Below are 18,145 nucleotides of genomic sequence, written 5' to 3'. Positions count from 1 at the left end.
TGATTAACTGTCTGACATTTACTTATTCCCCTATAAGGAACTGCAGTTGGTTTAAAATCAGGCCTGATTAACAGCCAAACTTTTTCATCCTTGAATCCATCATTAGCATTACTCTGGCTTAGCCTCACCCACACACATTTCTCAGCTTGTTCAGAGGATTAAGGTTAGGCCTGGCATTGTGTCCATTAATGACAATTTAAGCCAGTGACGGAAACAGCCCATTTCATAGTTATGAAAAGCATTAAGAGCTCCCAGCAACTACAAATGTAGCCGTAATGATTGGTCCATGCGTCTGTTTAGTGAAGGCAAAACAGAGCGAAAAGCATTCAGTAAACATTTGAAAGTTTTTGGATTTCTGACAAAATCTCCCGTAAAACTAAGCCATTAGTTTCCTTACACCTTAAAGTATTGCGTTTCTGCCTCACCTGTGTTGCACGTCTTTCCTCCCCAACCAGGTGGGCATGCACAGCGGAAGGTATCCCCGTGGTCATTGCAGGTTCCTCCATTACTGCAGGTGGTTTCATCACACTGGCGCTCACCTGGCAAGAGGAAATTAATTAATCAATCATTTGTGTCATCCAATAATGATATAAATGTAGACATCAGTTTACAGTTTCACAGCTGTAAAAATACACAAAAGGTGGAGCTGGAACTACTTGGAGCTGTGAACATAAACACACCCATTAACACATAGGCAGATAACTCACGGGAATGGCAGGTCTTGCCCTTCCAGTTATCGGTGCAGTTGCAGTAGAAGTCATTTACCAGGTCGATGCACTGTCCACCATTCTTACAAGGATTGTGCCTGCACTCGTTGACATCTGAGGAAGGAGGAAGGTTTCTATGATTCAAGTGTTTCATTCACTTTTGCATAAAATGTGGCGTGTTTGGTACAAAGCAACGCAGTGGCGGCAGATTCTTTAAACCGGCCGTGACTGTGTTTAAGAAGGACACAAACACTAGCAGGAAATCACTCACTGTGGTCACAGAGCTGGCCCTCCCATCCATCAGGACAAACGCACTGAAATGAGTTCACTCTGTCAACGCAGGTTCCCCCATTTCTGCATGGGTTGCCTATGCAGTCGTTAATATCTAAAATAAAAAGAAAATGGTATGACGTATATAATGATGTACTGAAAGGGTTAAAAGAAAAGAAAAACACCCCAAAAATGAATTACAGACCACACAGCACTTCCAGAATCTGAAAGCTCAAGTCTCTACGTACTCTCGTGACAGTAGATGCCACTGAAACCCGGATCACAGACGCAGGTGAAGTTTCCGGCTGGCTGGCTGATGCAGCGTCCTCGTGCACCACAGACATTGGAGGGTATGTTCTGTATGCCATCCGAGTCATTGGTTGCAACAGCAATGCTGCAGCTGTCAATAGCTGTCAAGAATAAACCAAAAAAAAAACAAAAACAAAAAACAAGTTTCAGGTTTAGTGTTTTCTTATATTATCGATCTATTCCAGCCTCTTTTCCCCCTGCAGATTCCTTTAGCCACCTAGACATGGAGTGGTTTGGCAATCCTCTTTGAGCCTTTCACACATCTTTCCTTCGTAGCCTTCAGGACACGCACAGTAGTAGTCCTGTTCCATGCTATGACACTTGGCCTCATTCTCACAAGGGTTTGGATCACAGGCATCAGAAGATGACGAGCTTGGGATCTTTGGAAAAAAGAGGAGGGGGGGGGGGACAAACAAAATATACACATTAAAAGAGTGACTGCTGCAATCATAAGACCAATGATGGAAAAAAAAAAAAAAAAAAAAAAAAAAATCACTCAGTAAACATAGTAGTCCATCATCTTTACACAGCCAGGTACCTTCTTCAGGTGATGATGGAGACCAAGATGATCTAAAGCACTATATGTTAAAACAGTCCATTTGTGTTCACCAGGTCATCGCAAGCACAAATGTTGAGGATGCTTCCTCAAACTAACAGCCTGATGTTGGACACAAAAACCCCGGCAAACAATACAGTAAACTGGTGTGACTTAGTACACTCAGCAAAGTTTTCTTCAACAAGTGCTCACGAATTGTGGGGTGGGTAGAGCAGATCAGCTACTAACTGGAAGGTTGGTGGTTCGATCTTTGGCTTCCCCAGTCTGCATGCCAAATATAAATCCTTAGGCAAGATACTAACCCCAAATTGCTCTCGGATGCGCCCATCGGAGTGTGAATGTGTATGAATGTTGGTTAGATTGTACTTGAGTATAGAAGGAAATGCTTGTATGCATGCTATATAAGAATCAGTCCATTCAGTCCATTTTATAGACAAAAGAGTTTCTAAGTGGTAGAAAACATTATCATCACATTAAACTGCCTATGATAATAAAGCAATCAGGCCAGCTGGAGTAAGGACAGCTAAAGTCTGAAGGTGAGCAGCTTAGCTTGGCTCAAGCCTCTGCGATTAAGAACAAACTGAGTAAGTGGACGAGCAATGTAAGCCTCAGAAACTTTTACTAAGCTCATCAACAGAATCCATGCTTTCGGTTTTACATCTCTGCCCTGCGTTATCATTCAAGATTATTTTGAGAGGAGTCAGAATGCGAAACTGAGCCGGCAAAAGAACGGCTATCCATTATGAAGCTGGTTCCACATCATGCAGAGACAAGCGAACACATAAATATAAATCCTCTGACACAGAGAGAAGCTGCCTAGAGGTCAGAGTGATAACTTCAGCCATTTATACGTACGGCGTTTCTGGGATTGGACAGAAAATCTTTCAGTTCCTATAAACAGAGCATAACTGTGCATAAACTGTGGGTTGCAACCCGTTGCCATTTAAGGTGCTGAAAAAGGGAGATGGAATTGGGCAACGGGGTTGGTGAAGTTTGTGGTCACACACAGTTTATTTTAAGTGTCAGGGCCAGACTTCTTTCTTTAGTATTTGCGCGTGTGTGGTCAGGGAATCACGTATAATTGTGCAGATGGAGGCGGGCATCCACCTGGGTCCTGCTGGTGTCAGCGTGTAATGATTAGAATTTCTTTCGTTTATCATTATTCAGCAGCTGGTACCTCATGACCTCAATTAACTCTGAGATAATTTAATATATTGCTTAATCTCCATAACAAGAGTCTTAAAAAAAAAAAAAAAAACATTGGCCAATCAGATCACCAAGATATTTAGGAACCATGAATGGATTTCAAGGCAGCAAATATGAGATATTTCACGCTGGGACCTAGTGCTTGACCGACTAAAAGTGATATTCACAGAGTCACACTAGTAAGTGTGCTTGAATATAAAAAAGATAAAGGTCTTTTTTACTTGGCCCCTTAAGTAAATTCACAAAATTCACCAAATTTAAGCATGTCTACTACCATAAAAGTAAATGCATCATATTTGTCCCCTTTAGCCTTTTCTCTGTACCCATTTTCTCTGAAGACATGAAACACCGAGGCAAACATGACATTGATTAATCCAGTAAGCACTTGATTGTGTAGAGATACTAATCAGAGAAATACGATGCTGGAGGCATTGTAGTTTTGGCACTGCGGGGTAGGAATATACGGCCCTGCAACAGCAGGCATTACAGCTCTGTAGTATGCGGGCAGAAATCCAGAGTCCCCTCATTCAGAGAGACTCATATTTATAGTAGAGATGCTAAATCAGGATTGGCTCCTGACCAGCAATGTCCTCCATTCAGGGCCCAAGAGATGCAGCAGAGTGTCAGTTTCCTCACTGCTAACCTACATTCAAACACTCGCTTCATACATGAAGGGCTGCAGCAGGGACACCAATATGTGGCATCTTTATGAAATAAAAGTATGAATTAAGAGAAGTTGCCCTGTGACGTGGACTTGGCTTGCAGGGTTGGAGACTGACAACATTGCACGTTTTGGCAGATCACAGCAGTGATTTGGCACGTAGGGAGTTTAATGATCTGCTGGGTCAGATAACTATTGTGTTATGGCTTTTTGGTTGTCTTTATAGTTTAGGGCAATTTGTATACTGTAGTTTCTAGTCCATCTTAATGACACTTACATCCTAATTCATGGGCCGCTTTGCTTCACAACATGTTTTCTAGCATCCAACTTCACAGGAAACCATTTCCCCATCAGTGCTGGTACAATTGCACATGATTAGTCGCTATGATGGCATTTTGTTAATGTTCTACGTTTACAGAAGATCTGTGAAACAAACAGATCACCTTTTTACGGTCATGATAATAGGTTATAATAAGAGATATCATCTCCTGATTTACATGCATATAACCACAAAGCATTAGGGGCCTCAGGCAGCCACAGTGTGATGTGTGATCAACTCCAGCTGAAGGTCAGTCTCCTAGTTACTTTTTTGACCCTATGCGACACATATCCAATCATGGTATGACGGTTTGAACAGCACAAATCTGATATTTTCAAATCCGTTTTAGAAAGTGACTGCTGTTTGAACGGTCATGTCTCATTAAATCCGTCTTTTACGTCACTGACACAAGACAGACACCAATTATGAGCGCCGGAGAAGGCAAACGAGAAAGCATGGCGGCGGCGGAAACTGAGGGAGTCAATGGAGAGAAACTGAGGTTTTGGACTTGATTAGCATATGGGGAGAAAATTCCATTCAAGTTACAACTGTGCAGAAATTGACAGACTGCTGCAACAACACCTACTATCTCTGTAGCTGCCATTTTTACTTCCATAAACTTCTTTTGAGCGAGCGCAAACTTCAGTACATGTTGAGGAGGTAATTCCCCCCACCCCCCCACTAAAGAGCTCAAGTTAAGGTAGTTTGTGAAACTTCTGGTTTTGGATCGATCAAATAATCAGCGTTACTAATTTACAAGCGTTTGTTGAAACAAACTTTGAAAACGGGAAATTGTGAAAACCAAAAATGTGCCTTGGCAAGGCCAACAAGTCCAGAAATGTGAAAGGCAGTAAAGCACTTTACACAAACCATAAATCCTGCATGATATTGGTTTATGGAATTACAGCAAAAACAAGTTTCTCCTCTCATATTTTATACCACAAGATGTAATAAAGGGTTAGTCAGCATCTCGCAGCAAAAATAAATAAATGAAGCCTACTGCTACGTTACGTATTGCAGTTGTTCACTGGTAGAAGCTGGGTAACATGAGACTCACCTCACACAGCTGTCCAGTGAACTCCGATGGGCATTCGCACACAAAGCTGTCCAACACAGCGCGGCAAGTTGCTCCATTCTTGCACTGACCATGGCAGGCGCTGGTATCTGAAGAGAAAGACAACAAGAATGAGCAAGTTTCCTGAAAACACACATTTTAAAAATGCTACTCCACTAAAAGAGTGAACGCTGCGCTATCAATTGTGCATAGATTAAGTAAAAGTTTGGAAAAGAAAAAAAAAACAAAAAACAAACTAGTGAAGTGAGAAGGGTGCCAGATAGACTCTTATGTAACGGGGCATGCATAACACAGCTGGAGTTTCGGTTTGCGAGACGAGAAAGGAACACGTTGCCACACGTGTGGAAAGTAAGCGGTGCCAAAGTACACCTAAGCTGTGCATCCAGAAAGTGAGGAGGAGACATCTGAGAGCAGCCAGAAGGAGAGTTATCAATTTAGGAGCGACTTTGAAGGGAGAAATACTGACTGATGTCACAGTTTTGTCCGGACCATCCCCGAAAACAGCTGCAGTGATATCCGCCAATCAAATTTTTGCAAGAGTAAGCGTTCACACAGGGTTGTCTTGCACACTCATTTGCATCTGTGAAGGCAGGAGTAAGGAGTCAATCAATTGAATGAAACCAGAGAAGGGACAACAAGATAGGAAAGAGACCAGCAACCCAGCTTGAAGGCCTGCTGGCACCTGCGCTCTTGTATAATCGAACACTCGGAAGTTCGAGTGAGGTAAAGTTCGAGGAGTAAAGAGTTAATCAAAGAACAGTTTAAATGATGAGGATTTTTGGTCAACTTCTGAGTTACAAAACTTTATGAACGTCTAATATTTAATGGCTCAAGTGCCTTAATTCTTAAGTTTTTTGTTCAGTTGGTGTCAACCAAGTACTGCTATAAAATTACCTGCCTATTATTGGAATTCAAAAGCACAAAATTTGATATAAATATATTCATTCTTTTCAGTTTCTTGACCAATTAAAACATTGCTGGTTAAGATCAGGTGGAGCGGTCTCATAAGCTCGCTTCTGTACCCAGAGAGTTGTCTCCACTTTCAAAGCTATAGTCTAAATGACGCAGGCTCAGGCGACAACACCTCAGGCACTGTATCAGACTTCACACAGCTTTAAGAGCCACAAAAAGCTTTATTCAAGCCTTTACTCCACAATACATGGAAACAAATTTTGAAGAGTAAAAATGCCGAGCTACTTTCAGGATCTCAATTTCAAATTCAGTGTAAGTGATAAAATCTGCAGTCCTCATTCTGTTCACCTGAATTTAATATTTAGCACCGAGTTATCCTGTAGTGCATTGAGTCGATGTCATTTTCGCAAAAAATTCCCCATTTGCATCACAGGGTGTTTTTTCCCTGCTTAAGAGATTTTAGCCAGACTGAGAGAAAAGCACTGTAATTAAGTCTTACGTAAAGTTTATTTTAGAACTTGAATATGTTTTGCGCGCCATATAGACAACCTCACAGTAATTCTATACACCACTGTTTATAGAAACTGTTAATCTTTATTGAACAGGTCAAAACCTGTTCAATAAAGATTAACAGTTTCACTCACAAACATCAACCACCTGCAGGTATCAAAAGGGTGGAGGGTGTTTGGGGAGGAGAGGGCAGTCCGCAGGGAGTCCTGCTACACTCCCCTCACACACCTGTCTTCTCTATGAAACCCCAAACTCTACACATGCACCAATGGCCAGGTAAGACAGGAGGCCTATAGCTGCCTGTAAACTGAGACCGGAGCTGGTAAAACGACACTGAACTCTTGGGATCTCTTTCCTGCCTTTACCCCCACACACGCAACCCAACTTTGTTTACCGGTTGTAATCCATTTCCTGACTTTATGCTGGTCACGTCCGCTCATCGGAGAGGGGGGTTCTACAGAAATGAATGCCACAGAGAGTGGCCAGCAAACAGCCGGATATGCTTTGGTATCTCATAAAGTCATTGAGAAAAAGGTGGTCACGCTGTGGGAAGCTGCCAGCTCATTCAGGATACCAACATCCTATGTTGTGGCCTTGTGACATAGCAGTTTCATTCCAAAATGATGAGCAATGCTATGCCTGCGTGTCAAAGGCCAATTATTTATTTTAGGAAAAGGAACAAACAGGAAAAGGGCAGAAAAACATCTTCCCCGGCAGGAATAAAAACACACTCTAATATGTGTATGCACACAAAACTCACCTATCTGGCAGGTCTTTCCTTCCCACTGTGGGAGGCACACACACTCGAATCCATCCTTCAGGTTAATGCAAGTTCCACCATGAGAACATGGACTGGAAGCACAGTCATCCAAATCTGAGGAAAATACTCAGGTAAGTGACTGACTAATCAAAAACCTGATTTTCATGGCTGGAAATCACTTTTATCATATAAAAATAAAAATGTGCGTAGAAAAGAAATGAAGACACTCACTGGCACAGGTTGGATCATCCCAGCCTGGAGGACACTGGCATTCAAACCCTGCTGGAACCTCGCGGCATGTACCACCATTTGCACAGGGACTGGAAACACAGGCGTGCTCAGCTGAAGAAGCAATAGTGTGGAAGAAAGGGAAAAATTTATTTCATATGAGATATGTTTGTGTATTGTTTAAAAAAAATATATATATACAATTCTCCATTTGTCTTGCTGGATGCCTTCCCTACAAACTGTAAATAAGTTCACAGAAAAAGTGCCATGTATTTCTAACTAGCAAAACAAAGGCCAGTAAAACAGAGAGGAGGAGGCGGCAGCAGCGGAGGAGAGGGCAGAAAATATGCTGTACATGGAAGGCCCACCTCCAGGGAGTGAATTCTCTCTCACCTATCTCACAGTTCTTTCCAGAGAAGCCCTCTGGACAGGCACAGTGGTACTCATCAGGCTGGGTGTTCATACAAGTTCCTCCGTTAACACAAGGCTGAAGGCGACCGCAGTAATTCAGATCTGGAGCAAAAACAGCAAGGAGATGCACAGTGAAGTGAAATGACAACTCAAGGTTGCAAAGAGTGAAGCACAGAAAATCTATGAAGCTGTCTTTTTTTCCACTTTACCCTATATTTTCAACCAGGTAGAGAGAAGTTTGATATTAAGTGATAAGTGACTGTTCAGAGGAAACATGAGGATTACAACTTCACCACTCAGAAACAAAAATCAAAGATGACAGCTGTTAGCTCATGTACTACAACTACACTTCAACACAGCCATTTGGCAAACTGCATACTGAGAATGCCATTTTATTTGCTTTAACCTGCCTAGCCAGTTTTTGGCCATGCAAACCCCTTTGCAACCCACCTCTACATTATCATGCTGTGTCTGACCTTGCCACACATGTGTTTGTGATGTTTCACATCAACCTTGACACAGGTACAGAGGCACACTTCCAAATATGAGTTAATGCAGGTCAAAATAATGTTTTTACAAAACTGTTCCTGGTTGAACTGAATACTAGAATTTGATCTGTATTGGTATATTCTGAAGTGACACTACTAATAATTCTCTTTAACAATTACAAGTGGAACAAACAGCTCGTCTTGTTCCACTTTTTATCCCGTTGGAGCAGAGAAAGCTCGTCAGATTCCTCAGTCAGCAAGAAGCACCAGCTGTCCACTTTGACAGGAAGCACAGTGTTTTCTCAACCCCTCTGCTGCACTTCATTAAAATAAATTTTACTGTATCCAGACCACTAGCTGTGTAGACTTAGTCTGCTTATCTGTATAAATGCAGTTTTTCACAATTATATTCTTTGCTTCATTATTTTAAAGCTCCCAAAAATAAACTAACTGATCGCCGCACACCAGCTTTAGGCTAAAAGCCAGGTCACCCTAAAGGCTGGTAAATAAATGAGCAGGGGGATCAGTCTCCGCTGGGGATCTTAGGGCCCATTCTCATCCCCTGAAGAGCCCTGTGTGACGAAGGGATGTGGGGGTGGGGGGGTGGAGATCGGGTGTCCCTGCTGTCGCTCAGATCACACAAGCAGTAAAACTATCCAGCCGCCGGTCTCCACTCAGAGAAAATGAGCAGTAAATATAATTCAGACCTCATGTAAACAGTGTAATTCTGTAATAACTGAATAACTATAATAATATAAAGATAAATGTAACTCCTCAATGTTAATGGGTCAGGGTGTGAGAAGCTTGCTCATCTATTACTCATAAAATCCAAGAAACTGTACCTGGAGGGGGAGCAGAGGAACGTCAGCAACGACTCACCCTGCCTGGTGTTGCGAGTCCCTGTGAGTACATTTTGTAAAAAAAAATAAAAAAAATAAATAGCATTTCTTCCATACCTTTTTCGCACATCAGACCGCCCCAGTTCTGCTGGCAGTTGCACTGCCAGGGGGCGTTGCAAGTCCCGTGGACACAACCAGGATGAAGCTCACATTCATCACAAAACTGGCCCTTCCAGCCATATCTGCACCTGCCAAACAAGAACACAGCCATGAATAATTTCCCTTTAACAGCTTCTTGAAAAATTGTTGGTTTCATGGTCCGAATCCTAATATAGTGAAATCACCCATCGGTGATGAATCAATCTTTTTAAAATATCTACATAAAACAATCTGCAACTTATGTCCAACAGTTTTGAAACTGATATGGTTTTATGCTTGATTATAAATCACCACAACCAAACTAGCGTCTGTTAAGGAGAACAGTTCTTAAAGACATCCATTAGGCTGTGAGCTGCTGTAGCTACTAATGATGCACAAGTGACAGAGAGCCTGTGGAAACAAACCTAATATTGTACCTGCTATAGTGTCAACACATCCCATGGACTTCTGCCAACTAATCTTAGTAGACGGTGACATTCCGGGGCAGCAGGGGTTAAGGATACTTCCAGTAGCTACTGTGCATTGGGTTAGAGTATGTGGGTGAGGCAGATTTGGGGGCTACAAGGGTGACGTGATGTTTCTGAGAGTGCGTGGCTGGAGGTGATTGTGTGTATACAGTGTTTATGCGCAGCAGTCTGACGCTTCGGGACTGTACTCGGCAATTCCGAGGCTGAAATGTTGTCACGGCAGCTGTCTTGTCAATTGGCTGCTATTTTGAGCCCCTTGCAGACGGCACCGCTGCCTCTCTGAGCTTTCAGCACCCCCTTCCAACCCCCTCTTCCAGCCAGTCTCAGACTGTGGGGTCCAGGGGTATCAGGGTAAGACTTGGCATGCTTCATCCACTGTATTCAATTACCACCAGAGAGCTTGACAGCAATTTGGCAATAACACTAAAAAGAACACGGAGACTGCTTTAACGTATCCAAAGAGTAATTCTGTAGTTTGTCCTCACTGATATAATTAATCACAAATGTGAAACTTATGAAACTTGGCAAAACTCCATATAGAAGGGTTACAATTAATATCTAAGGAGTTCTTAGAAACACTGCAGCAAACCTCTTAAATATGTCAGAACAAGCCTAATGCGGGCTAATAAAAAGCCTCAATACTGCGGTGTGACAACAGGCACGTACTAGCCTTTGTGTTTCTCAAAAGCCTGTGGCAGACGAGGCAAAGCCCATAAAACCTTGATGAAATAAAGGGAATAAAGGGAGATGGCAAGGGATTTGATGCAAGCTTTCTGTGACCTGAGGCATCATTAAATTCATGCCGCTGCAGGAAGTCTCTTTACTGCTGCTCTTCCATTGATGTCACACTTCCTGTTGACTGCAACTTGACATTTTGTATGACTAAGAAGAATGCGCTAACTAGAATAAGGACGGCACAAGAAAACACCATTCCCTCATTCCTCAGCTTTTGGCAAACTCTCTTTCCTAACACATGGAGGCAAGCTGTTTTTTCTCCCCCCGATACAGCAGGTGAAAGACGGGGGTGGCGAAATGACGACGGGATGTACCACATCCTGGAAACGTGGATTCACTGGGACATCCAACGTCACTTTATCTAGTTGTCGTTTCCACTTTGGGAAATGTACATAACACGGCGGGATATTCATTTCCGCTCCCGTCCCTTGCCCTTCGAGGAGGACTGCAATGCGGATGGGGAGAGCATCTGACAATTCCCAGCACGTTTTGCAGTGGTCAAATTCACACACCAAGACGAGTCCCTTTCTTCAGTCCGAGCTGCAGAAGCCTGATGAGGTGCTTGGTATTCTAAGGAGGATTTCGGATAGCTAAAAATACAAGAAGGCTGGTACGGCATTGCCCTTTTCTTCTGAACCGAGGTGGAGATGCCCACGAGGGAGGGAAAGGCTCACACACACACACACACGCGCGCACACACAAAATACAACAGGCTTCGACAAGTGAAGGTGCCTCTGCTTTAAATCCAGCCTTTCCACCCCCACAGATTTAGCTCCTCTGCTGAATTTTTAAGAAATACCGATGCAATTTTGTATGTTTTAAAAACAAACAAAAAAAACCCCAACATTTCATCTAAAAATGCATGAGCAATATGACAGTGATCTAACATTTTACGACATGTGATACATTTAGAAAATTACAGCGCCAGAAACAGACAAAGATTCTGCATTTATGATTCACATTTTTGCATATCAAATAAAATCTTCCCAATCATCTTACTTGCATTCGCCTGGGACACTGCATGAGCCATGTAACAGGTTGCAACCTTGCTTGCAGATCGCTAAGACGGAAAAAGAGAAACAAAATGTGTTTATTTAAATGCATCTCTTCCCATCCCATGCAACCCAGGTAATTAAAGAAGTGGAGGAAAGGGGGCACCAAGACAGAAAGTGGGTGGTAGAGACGCTGGTTTGTTTTGTTTGCCTTCATCCTAACAAGTGCAACAAGACATGAAAATTCATGGCACCCTGACTAGACAACTTTATGGCCTGCATAAAACACCACCCTCTTTTTTAAAAAAAATACAAGCCAGGCCTTCTGCGCTCTCCTCCCCTTTTTCACCCTTCATCTTCTAAGGTCAGTTGGATGATTTATTGAGGGCCCCCCACTCTCTCCAACGCCACCCACAAGCATGACCTCAACACTGCGAGACTTTAGAATAATGACCTGACCAAACATTCTACGTTTATTTATGCATACTGCACATTTCTGCCATCTTACTTTAATAATTATAGCCTTGATGATCAGTAAAGAGTAAACTGATCGGACTCCCTTTGAAAATCTGAACCCAAACTTAATAGAAACAGTTTAAAAGACATCTCATTAAATAGATCTCAAAAGGCAGCGAATCCTTACAATTCATTCACGCATTTTTTATTTTTGAAGACATTCTAAGGTGCTAGGAGCTCACCTATTGTGCAGTCGTGGCCCATCCAACCCTCCAGGCACACACGGGTGCCGGAAGGTCCACAGCGGTAGTGGCCAAAGTAGTCGTCACGAGGAGAACACTGTATGTTGCATGTGCTGGTGTAGTAGTTTTCGTCACACTTTACCCGGATACGATAAGTGATGCGAGCCACGGGCCCATCGTGCATGATTGTCTGCCAGGGGTCACCAGGGTTGATCATGCCAGTGCGGGCGCTGCGCTCAATCAGCAGGTCCTCCTCAGCTGAAACAAAACGGGGTGAACACCAGTTAGTGCGATTCAGACTCACTTCCTTCTCACCACATATAAAGCAACTCAACCTGACACTGGATCAGATATTAGTCCACTCAAAAAGGTGTCCTGACAAAACGTCCATCTAAAGGGCAGTTTAGTTTTTTGACTTGATCATTGTGGTCAACTGAGTCGACACAAAGTGTAAAGCTCAGACGATGACATTTCATTATTGCCTTTCTCTTGTCATGTTCAACACAAGGTTTGGAAGCTTTTATTGTACTTGTGCTAAAATAATATCCTGCCATAAACTGAATTAATATTTCACTTCATTTCACTTTCACACCTCTTGTCAGCTGAGAGCAGCTACACTTACAGTGAGAGGAGGGAGAGAAGAGTCTAACGTGACTAAATAAGAGGTATGCAATAGGTAAACTGAAAGTGGTGTTTAAGTACAGCCTGATGTTGCCTGGTGCCATGTAAAGAATCATTCCCAGCTTTTTCCTCAAAGTGAACACCACAGCTTATTCCCTACACGAACACCAACTACAGTCACTCATTTTAAATTTTTAGGCGGTCCCAGACTTCAGTGCAACTTTATGAAGCTCTGTAATGCTCCATAGTTATTCTCAACCCTCAAGTTAATTTGTATAATTCACAGTTCATAACAATCCTCATAGCTCGAAGTAAAGCCGCATAGTTCTCCCCATTTATAAAAGCAAGACATTTCAAAGTCTCTCTTTTTAAGCCAGCTTTCTTCTGATTGGTTGCCCCCTTGCAAATCAATGGTCTGACCAGCAAGTGAGGGAGCCTTCTCTGCTCACCACCAGATCCGTGTCTGAGATTGCCGTTAAGGATAGCGAGTAGGGCTGGGCGATATGACCTAAAATTCATATCTCGATATTTTTTAGCTGGGTGGCGATATAAGATATATATCTCGATATTGTTTTAAAGCCATAAGTTAAGAACAAAAAGAGAGTTCTTAGTCACACTGTGTCACAGATGTCACACAGGCATTTTTATTTACATACAGCATAGATGTACATAAAATTTACTCAAAAATAAATTATCAGCATTTGTTAAATAATCATGCTCCATAAATAAAAGAAAACAATGTTGTTTTTGTGCATAACAAAAAGCTCATAATTGTGCAGTCAAAATGTAAACTAACAGACGCTGAGCATAATAACAAAGACAGATTTCCCAGCTGCTCTGTTCCCAACTTCTACTGTGTGACTAACAGCCTGGAGTTTGAAATCCTCTTTATGGTCCTTATACACACACAATACGGTAATATTACGTTGAAGCACAGTACGTATCACTCCGCGAGGCTCCAGACTACGGTAGCCGTAATGCTCCGACAATCCATCAAGCGCTGCAGCGCCGTAGCTTACCAAAGTCGTACTAAAACATTTTGTGACAGATTGCTGATGCCGTGTACCACCTAAAATCGGTTCGCGGTCATCAAGCACAACCAGAATTCATACATAAGGCGTGCTGTCAACTTTTGAGAAAATGAAAGGATTTTAGGCCGTGCAGCCCCTGTGGGCTGCATGTCGTTAGCGTGGTTAGCTCGTTAGCGCGGTTAGCTCGTTAGCGCGGTTAGCTCGCTAACACGTTGACGCCGTCCAGCCCCACAACTCGCTAACTGAGATTTGCCGTGTCCGTGAAGCTATGGGGGAGGAGGGGGAGTTGTGTTCAGTGAAGGAGAGGCGAGGCCGAGTAACGTTGCGCAGAGACAAAAGTGTACGAAAGAGAGGCAAACTTGCGGCTCCACAAGTATAGTTATAACGTAACATGGACTATATCGATATAAAGGATATTGTCACATCTTATATCTCGTATGAAAATATATCGATATTTTTTAAAAACTCGATATATCGCCCAGCTCTAATAGCGAGGATGTCTTTTGAAAATACAGAGCCAAGGCTATGGGGGAAAAAAAAAAAAAAAAATCTGGCTGGTATTGAGCATTTACAGAGATATTAAGTCTGAATGTTTGTTGCACAGGCGGTGCCTGCACGTATGGTAGACTCCACATTTAAAATGATCGACTAGTTTAACAGACAAAATACAGAAAAGTGTAACAGATCTGATTTCAGACTCTGACAAACACTTGGACCACATAAATAAGGCACACATGCTGTGCAATAACCAACAAATACCCACTACCCAGGCTGAGATCCTCACACTTTTTTTCCCCCTGCCTATTGCACGCTTCTGTCCGTCTGTTACAGACCGAGTCACAGCATCTAACAGAGTGTCAACAGTAGACTTTATATAGAAGATTACAGATTACAGTTGGAGACTTTAATATGAGAGTCTCTTGGACCTGACTTGCATCTTCAGTCACTTTCAGGAGGTTTTTTTGAGATACTGCAATTTGTGGCATATTCTGGTGGCTTCGCTTTTCAGCATCAGAGGTCACTGCTTTCTGTAAATAAGCTTCCACTTGCTATCATCAACTTAAAAGGTAATGAAGATCAATCAAGCACTTTAAAAAAAACAAACAAACCACTATCTAAGGAGTGAAACATGGATGCAGAAGTCTCTCCATTAACTAAGTGTTTAAAGGCTGAGGTATACTTATCAGGATGACTAAAAACTAATTTACTTGAAGCAAATTGAAAATCGGACGCCGATGTGGAACCCTCTATCCATTCGTACAGTCACACTCAATTGTACCCACTGAATTTTAAGAGCGCTCTTGAAATTCATTGTCAATTTTCTGGCAACAGCACATATCATCTGCGAGCTTTAAACGAGCACCATCATGAAGCATCTGTGAAACATTTAAAGCCAATCATCCTCTAGCATTCAAACAGTCTACTTCTGAGGGGCAGAACGAAATAACAGGCAATCTTTTCACAGTGGAGTCAAAGCTGGAGAACAATCTCTGTGGAAATATGGGGGGCTGTGACTTCCTCCCTGGCTTTGGGCTCAATGCTCCGAAGACATTTTAAAGCAGGAACACGCACACAAGCGCACACACACATTCCTCTGCTGGGGTCTGACAATGTCAGACAAAATTAAGCAACAATAACAGAAATAACCCTCGGTGGTTGCCAGATAGAGAACAATGGGCTCGGGGCCCAAGCCGGTCTCTGCTACTAAGCGTCTAAACACTGAGCCCGGCCACCCAGTCCAGTCCACTTCCTGCTCGATAAACACAAGGAAAACAGCCGGCGGCCTTTCCTGAGGACACAGGGGGAAGGGAAGAGGGGTGCTATGGAGGACATGACGCTGGAAGAGAGGAATCTCACCGACATCCTCGACACACTGGTAGGCTCTTACGTAGGACCAGACATGACCCTGATGCTGACTCAGGCCAGACAAGTTCAACTTAATGTCTCAGACTGAGAATGTCATGAATTTAACTGATCTTTTACACATCATTCTGCATGAAAATGAATGAAAAAAGAATAAAAAATAATAATCACCTGAGCGGTCGATCACCATAATTACTTTTTCCCCTCATTACAACACTTGCCTGCTGGCGGTGTAAAAACCTACAACATATTTACCTTCACCTTCTGCATTTTACATGTCATTCAAGAATTTGTTGTGTTTTTCCTTTGAGTGCTACTTTAAGTAGTGCTGCTTAAAAAAAAAAAGAAAGAATCCATCTGTGCAAAAATGACAAATAGCTCAATGACACGCAAAAGCAAAACTTAAGTATCGCTGGCTCATGACAAGTGTGAATTATGGCTACACTTGGAGTGGCGTGTCTCCAGAATATTCAGCTTTGCAGTAGCTTGCAAATGCAGACCCTGTTCTGTTCTGCAAACTCTGAACAAAGTCTCCACCTGCTACAGGTTCTAGTTAGAGTGCACCTGTAGTACACAGTGAGTCAGAGTACACCACTGGGGTGAGGAGGTCTCTGAAGAGGCAAGTGAATGACAAAGGAGCACTACAACGGGGACGAACAGGGAAACATGAGGAAGGAAGACTGAATATGTCCCAGCATTGATTCATTAGCATTGGTGTCCATATTAATACAAGCACTGTTTTTTCAGCACTACCAACTGACTTAACAGACTCCTTTTTTTTGTTTTTTCTTGCAATGGTTACAATGGCTTCAAGCTGCAGTTCCACATGTATCCATTAGTATAGATCAAACTACGGATTTGGTTGTTGCACCCCAATTCTCACCAATATGTGGTGTTCTGGCGTTGGCCCAGTATAGATCTGGTGTATTAGAACTGGTGCTTCAATGTTCATGATCTTGGCTCTACTAAGGCCTACAGACCAGTCAGTGCAGCCAAAGAAGACAAAAAACCCGCTGATAGGTCTCTAGATTTGTGTGACTGGTGCTTTAGTAGTTGCTAACTAGCTATCGTATGATATAATATGATATATGACAAGTTTGCTCAAGTGAAAGCATGTTTTGGTGGAAGAAAATCTTTTACCATCAGTAACAAAGGGGTTCAGGTGATGCTTTTCTGTTCTGTAAATCTAGATGAAGGCTTGACATCTTAGAACAGCGGTCCCCAACCCCCAGGCCACAGACAAGTACGGGAGTCGCTTGGTACCAGGCCGCGAGAGTTCAGGCTTGGGTGCGAAATTTATGGTTTTCAGGTTGGGTTTTTTTTATTATTATTAACTCTGTTTCTCTGGGTCTTTTCCTGCATTGTAGTTGTTTGTCTTATTTTGAAAGAAATATGTACGTGTTACCATAGCGACCAGAGAGCATTAAGGGGCAGAGGGGACAATGTTACTCTCAATGTTGTTGGCGCATTTCAGGAGGACACTGCTAATAAAGTTACAATTACACAGTGAATTCATGTTTATTATTGTATTTACAAAATACCACAGTTTTTGTCTTTGTTGTATCGTTTTATTTTGTTGTATTTATGGACGACACCTTAAAGGCCAGTCTGTGAAAATCATGTCTGACATGTAGCGCAAAAACGTTTGGGGACCGCTGTCTTAGAACTACTGGAGAATGAGGTCCATGTCTTTCTAACAAGTCTCCCCATTTATAAAAAGTTGCCTTACCATTACTCATGAAATAAACCTACTTCTAACACGTTGCTAAGAAAAGCACAAGACACCACTGCTAATAAAAACATACCTGACAAGACAAATTCACGTGTGATCTGTCCAACCCTCCCACCTGCTGAGAAAAGCTGTAATAACTGCCTAACTCTGACATAAGCTTGCTACTACTGCAGACTGGCCCACCATCCTCCACAAAAAACAAAACAAATGTGGGTTTTTTTTTCCAGACATTGTTATTTCTTGAACTTACGGCATTAAGGTAAGAAATTTGGGACATAAAATCCGGTGACATCTGAAAATGACAACTAAAATAAAAATAAAATAAAATAAAAATCTAAGCTGCCTGAGATTCAAAGGACAGTGTAATTAAGGTTTTTCTATAGTTTGGCATTTTCCTTCTCATCTTGGTGAGGAGTCCCATGTCTTGGGGGAAAAAAAAAAAATTCATGTTCTTTATGGCAATTTGGCTGAGACTAAAGCGAGAGTAGTTGGCAGATAACCAACTGGTCTGTTACTCAACAACTGGGCCGTACCACCTTCAGAAACATCAGAACTAATTACCGTAAATGTACACAATCAGTGCAGAAACAGGAGAC

General features: G+C 42.4%; 1 protein-coding gene and 1 long non-coding RNA gene across 3 annotated transcripts in view; one reads left to right on the top strand and one right to left on the bottom strand.

Annotated features, from left to right (window-relative positions):
* Positions 1-18,145, top strand: part of LOC146501882 (uncharacterized) — a 230,233-nt gene that overhangs the window by 93,890 nt on the left and 118,198 nt on the right. The gene's annotated exons all lie outside the window — the stretch shown is intronic.
* jag2b (jagged canonical Notch ligand 2b) overlaps positions 1-18,145 on the bottom strand; it is a 43,867-nt gene that overhangs the window by 7,651 nt on the left and 18,071 nt on the right. Inside the window, exons 4-16 of one of the 2 annotated variants that reach the window (XM_085132634.1) lie at positions 12,303-12,560; positions 11,612-11,672; positions 9,369-9,499; positions 7,907-8,026; positions 7,517-7,627; positions 7,286-7,399; positions 5,570-5,683; positions 5,086-5,192; positions 1,504-1,666; positions 1,226-1,387; positions 979-1,092; positions 708-821; positions 426-539 (exon numbers count right to left, since the gene is read on the bottom strand). In XM_085132634.1, coding sequence (XP_084988760.1) covers positions 426-539; positions 708-821; positions 979-1,092; positions 1,226-1,387; positions 1,504-1,666; positions 5,086-5,192; positions 5,570-5,683; positions 7,286-7,399; positions 7,517-7,627; positions 7,907-8,026; positions 9,369-9,499; positions 11,612-11,672; positions 12,303-12,560 — 1,683 coding nt within the window. The remainder of the gene's footprint in view (positions 1-425; positions 540-707; positions 822-978; positions 1,093-1,225; positions 1,388-1,503; positions 1,667-5,085; positions 5,193-5,569; positions 5,684-7,285; positions 7,400-7,516; positions 7,628-7,906; positions 8,027-9,368; positions 9,500-11,611; positions 11,673-12,302; positions 12,561-18,145) is intronic. The other variant, XM_085132635.1, reaches the window with a different exon arrangement.

The sequence above is a fragment of the Neolamprologus multifasciatus genome, chromosome 15, assembly GCF_963576455.1.
Source record: "Neolamprologus multifasciatus chromosome 15, fNeoMul1.2, whole genome shotgun sequence".
Taxonomy (NCBI): domain Eukaryota; kingdom Metazoa; phylum Chordata; class Actinopteri; order Cichliformes; family Cichlidae; genus Neolamprologus; species Neolamprologus multifasciatus.
This window is presented reverse-complemented; position numbering and strand designations above follow the sequence as displayed.